Consider the following 4,346-nt stretch of genomic DNA (forward strand, 5'->3'; position numbering starts at 1 on the left):
CGTGTATAAGTCACTGAACTCCTCCTAAACCGCTGGTCCGATAGGTTAAGACACTCATAGTCTATTTATTTAAGTATAGTTCAATAAATTATAATAAGTATGCGGTATATCTTCTTGTTTGATTTTTTTAAGCAACTATATATAGTTTCTTCCACGTATCTTTTGCCACTAAGTAGGTATCCAAGATTTTAAATAGTCACTTGGAGTAATTCTATATGAACGCGAGACCCGACACATTGTATTATAACACCTTATGGCTAGGGGAAGACGGGGTATTACCGTATGCGGGGCAAAATCGTATTATCGGAATGTTATCAATAATTGTTATCATGGAGGTAAACTGAAGACACCGATTTGAAACGTTTTGTTTGCTTATCTATTGAATATGATAGTGCACTTGTTTTGATATCACGTTTTTAAAATAAATACGTTTTATGTTTTTACTTTCAATTACTAAAATATTATCAACATTTCAAAGAGTGAATTTTTATATGCGAAAAAATTGTTCAGGTATGTCATATTTATTATTCAATAGCTAATGAAGTGTAATTTACATTTGTTGTATAAATGCATTCATTTATTAATTTAATGTTTGATATAAAGCTCGAAAACTTTTAATAGTCTTGTGGGGCAAAATCGTATGGGGCAAAATCGTATGGTTATACACTGTACGGTTTTACTACGTTGATATTTTGACAATTGCTATGGTTGAATTTAAACAATTTATTAGTACCTATTGAATTGTTTTATTTTTCTTAGTATGGTTCGTAATTATATTCGGAAATCAAACAGACAATCATGGTTGGAAGATGATATGAAAATGGCTGTATTAGCTGTGGTGGAAAGAAGTTTGACTTATGATGCTGCGTCTATTCGTTATGAAGTTCCTCGTTCAACGTTACAGGATCGAGTCAATAAAGTTAAAGAAGGAAAATTAAATGTACAACAGTGTGGATTAAAAGGTATATATTTTAATGATTACACAATATTATGGTAATTAGTTTGATATAGGTATTATTACAGAAAATTTCTTATTAAGAAAACCAATTTTTTTCTACTGATATTAGATAACATATTATTTAGTTATAAGGGGGTGCTTATTGTAAACTTGTCAATTATGTGCTGAAATAATTGTTTTCAATTAAAAGTATAATTTTTTATTGTTATAGCTTTGGGACATTATCAAAAAGTATTTTCAATCGAACAAGAAAATGTTCTTGTACAATATTTAAAAGACATGGAAAGTCGTTTGTTTGGCTTAACACAAAATCATTTTAGAAAAATGGCCTTTGAACTTGCCGAAAGAAACAATATTGCTCATAATTTTAATAAAACAAATGGTTTAGCAGGTGAATTAAGCAATGATTATTTTTATTTATATATTTTAAAGTTTATTGTTATATTATCTTTTAATTTTTTTTATGTAGGTCAAGATTGGTTAAAAGGCTTTTTATTAAGGCACCCAGAGTTGTCAGTACGGATCCCAGAACCAACTTCAGCTGTGAGAGCTATGGGCTTCAATCGACCGGTGGTGAATAGTTTTTATGATTTGTTAAAAAAATGTTATGAGACTCATCACTTTAAGCCAGAACAAATTTTTAATGTTGATGAAAGTGGATTGTCAAATGTAGCCAAAAGTAGAGCCAAAATAATTTCCCAAAAGGGACGAAGACAAGTTGGCAAACTGTCATCAGCTGAAAGAGGTCAAAATGTTACAGTGACAATTTGTTTTTCAGCATCGGGTTCATATATTCCCCCATTATTAATATTCCCTAGAGTCAGATTAAATCCAGATTTTGAAGAAGAAGCACCACCTGGATCATTGGTTGTTTGTCATCCATCAGGGTGGATGCAATCCGAAATATTTGTGCAGTGGCTTCATCATTTTATTAAGCATACACATCCCACAAAAGAAAACCCTATTTTATTGCTTTTAGATGGTCATGTTACTCATGTTAAAAACCTTGAAGTTATAGATGTAGCCCGCAAAAATAATATAGTTATCATTTGTTTTCCTCCCCATACAACTCACAAATTACAACCGTTAGATGTGAGCTTTATGGGTCCACTCAGTACATACTATAGCCAAGAGTTAGATTTGTGGTTACTTAACCACCCAGGCCAAGTTGTTGGTCTTCGCCACATTTCTAAAATTTTTCGTGAGGCATATCTAAAAGCAGCAACTCCTAAAAATGCAATTTCTGGTTTTAGAAAAACTGGTATAGCTCCATTTAATTCAGACATATTTGACAATTCTGACTTTGCTCCAGCTGAAACTACCAATAATATTGAAATGTCATTAGATACCCAAACACAACCTTGTTGTTCAGCTGATAATAATAGTGCTCTTGCATTATATTCTACTCCCCAACCTAGTTCCTCTGCTAATACATTGAATACTGAACAACCTGCAGATAATGTTCAAAATGCAGCTGTTTCATCTTTATTGTCTCAAAGTTTGGTATTAGAAACACCACATACAACTTTTTCTTCAAATGAAAAACAGATTTTTACTATATCTCCAGAAATTATTTTGCCAATACCAAAAGCTCAAAATATTAACAGATCATCAAGAAGAAGAGGAAAGACAGCAATTATCACTGAAAGTCCATACAAAAAAGAACTCCAAGAAGCTAAAGAAAACAGCAAACCACTGCCAAAGAAAAAACAAAAGAAAAATAATATTAAAAAAAGATTATTCACTTCTACAGATGAAGAAGAAATTCACCCCAAAAAGCTATGTGTTTCAACTGATGATGATGACAGTGCCGACGAAGAGTGTATATATTGTAGTATGCCATACAAAGAAGACTCAAAGGGAGAGAAATGGGTTAAATGTATAAATTGCTGTAGATGGTGTCATGAGCTTTGTGGAGGAGTTGATAACTGGAAGACCTACATTTGTGATCTTTGTATAAAAAAAAAATAAGTAAAACATTATTGATTAAGGTAATTTTTATTTCTTATAAGAAAAAAAGGTTTTGTTTTATTTTTATATTACATATTGTTTACTATATTTATATGCTAGGCAGGCATAATGTTAAGTTTTGTTATTATTTTTTTTTGAAAAAGTTATAAAAAGTTTTTGTTTTTTTAATATTTACATATTATTTTATGTTTACCTACTATATTTATGTGCTAGGCAGGCATAATGTTAAGTTTCATTATTATTTTTTTTGGAAAAGTTATAAAAAAGTTATTTTGGTATAATAATTTATATTTCTTATAAAAAAATAAGGTTTTGTTTTATTTTTATGATTATAATAAACTGTTTATGTTCTAGCTAGAATTGCCAAAAAAATTTATCATATTAAATTTTGTTATTATTTTTATTAAAAAGTAATTTTGTGTGGTCATTTTTATTTCTTATATTAAAAGAAGATTTTGTTTTATTTTAATAACTTTATAGGTACTTAGGTAAGTTGTATTTGTTGTACTACTGCCAATGGGAGCAGGTTTTATCGCATATTGTATTGTGTTATTAATTTGTTGACATTTTGAAGAATTGAAAACAATGTTTAGGTACATTTTTAATTAATGAAAATGAAATCATACATAGCTTACTACCTACTGCCTAATTTTAGTTAAACTTTATAAATGAATTAAACAAAAGACCAATACCAATTAATAATTTACCAATAAATATAATGAACTGTGTTTTGGTATAAAAAATTATCCTCATACGATTTTGCCCCAGGGTACATACGGATTTACCCCGCACCTGGGGTAAATCCGTATTTTTCCCAAAAAAAGTAAAACGCAAATTAGACACATTTAAAAAAAAAAAATACAAAAAAGTTTCGAATAAAAGTTATAGACCATAAGTTGTTCTATATATACCAGTTTAAAAAATTTAATTTCGTTAAAAATTACATGATTCATAAGCCATGGAAGCTTAACCGTACGGTACTGCCCCGCCTTCCCCTATATGTCTGCAGGTACCCCATATAGTATATTGATAAAAATGCAATTAGATATACATCTTGTTTCGTTCCACTTAAAAAAAATAGTAGATGTACTCCGTCCCCCTACGCCCCCACAATTCGAGTACTGTATATTATTATATTCCACAGTACCACTCAAATATCGACTAACGGGAAAAAAAATAGAAATAATATTATAAACAGCAGAACGGGTTTACCCTGCAGTGAGTCTAGGGAATACGCACCATAACCAGTGTCGGGGCTTATTGTGGATATTGCATATCCTTTTTGGCAGTATACCTAGGTTTAAGTATAGGTAAAACATGGTACGGTTGGATTTATTACGTAAACGCGTTTTAAGGCGAGCACAGAGGATTTTAATAAGACATTTTATTTTGCATATATTTATCGTAAATCGTAATA

The 4,346-nt window shown here is 30.2% G+C and overlaps 1 protein-coding gene across 2 annotated transcripts; it reads left to right on the forward strand.

Annotated features, from left to right (window-relative positions):
- The first annotated feature begins 267 nt into the window (after nt 1-267).
- Nucleotides 268-3,927, forward strand: LOC132941997 (uncharacterized). 2 transcript variants are annotated; one of them, XM_061010279.1, is made up of 3 exons: nt 268-962; nt 1,170-1,349; nt 1,428-3,927. In XM_061010279.1, the coding sequence occupies exons 1-3, from the start codon at nt 761-763 to the stop codon at nt 2,927-2,929; spliced, it is 1,884 nt and encodes a 627-aa protein (XP_060866262.1). In that variant the 5' UTR covers nt 268-760; the 3' UTR covers nt 2,930-3,927. The 2 variants fall into 2 exon arrangements, with proteins under 2 accessions (XP_060866262.1, XP_060866261.1); XM_061010278.1 differs by having other exon boundaries at nt 268-510; nt 760-962; nt 1,170-3,927.
- Nucleotides 3,928-4,346: the final 419 nt, after the last annotated feature.

This window comes from Metopolophium dirhodum, chromosome 3 (assembly GCF_019925205.1).
Source record: "Metopolophium dirhodum isolate CAU chromosome 3, ASM1992520v1, whole genome shotgun sequence".
Taxonomy (NCBI): Eukaryota; Metazoa; Arthropoda; class Insecta; order Hemiptera; family Aphididae; genus Metopolophium; species Metopolophium dirhodum.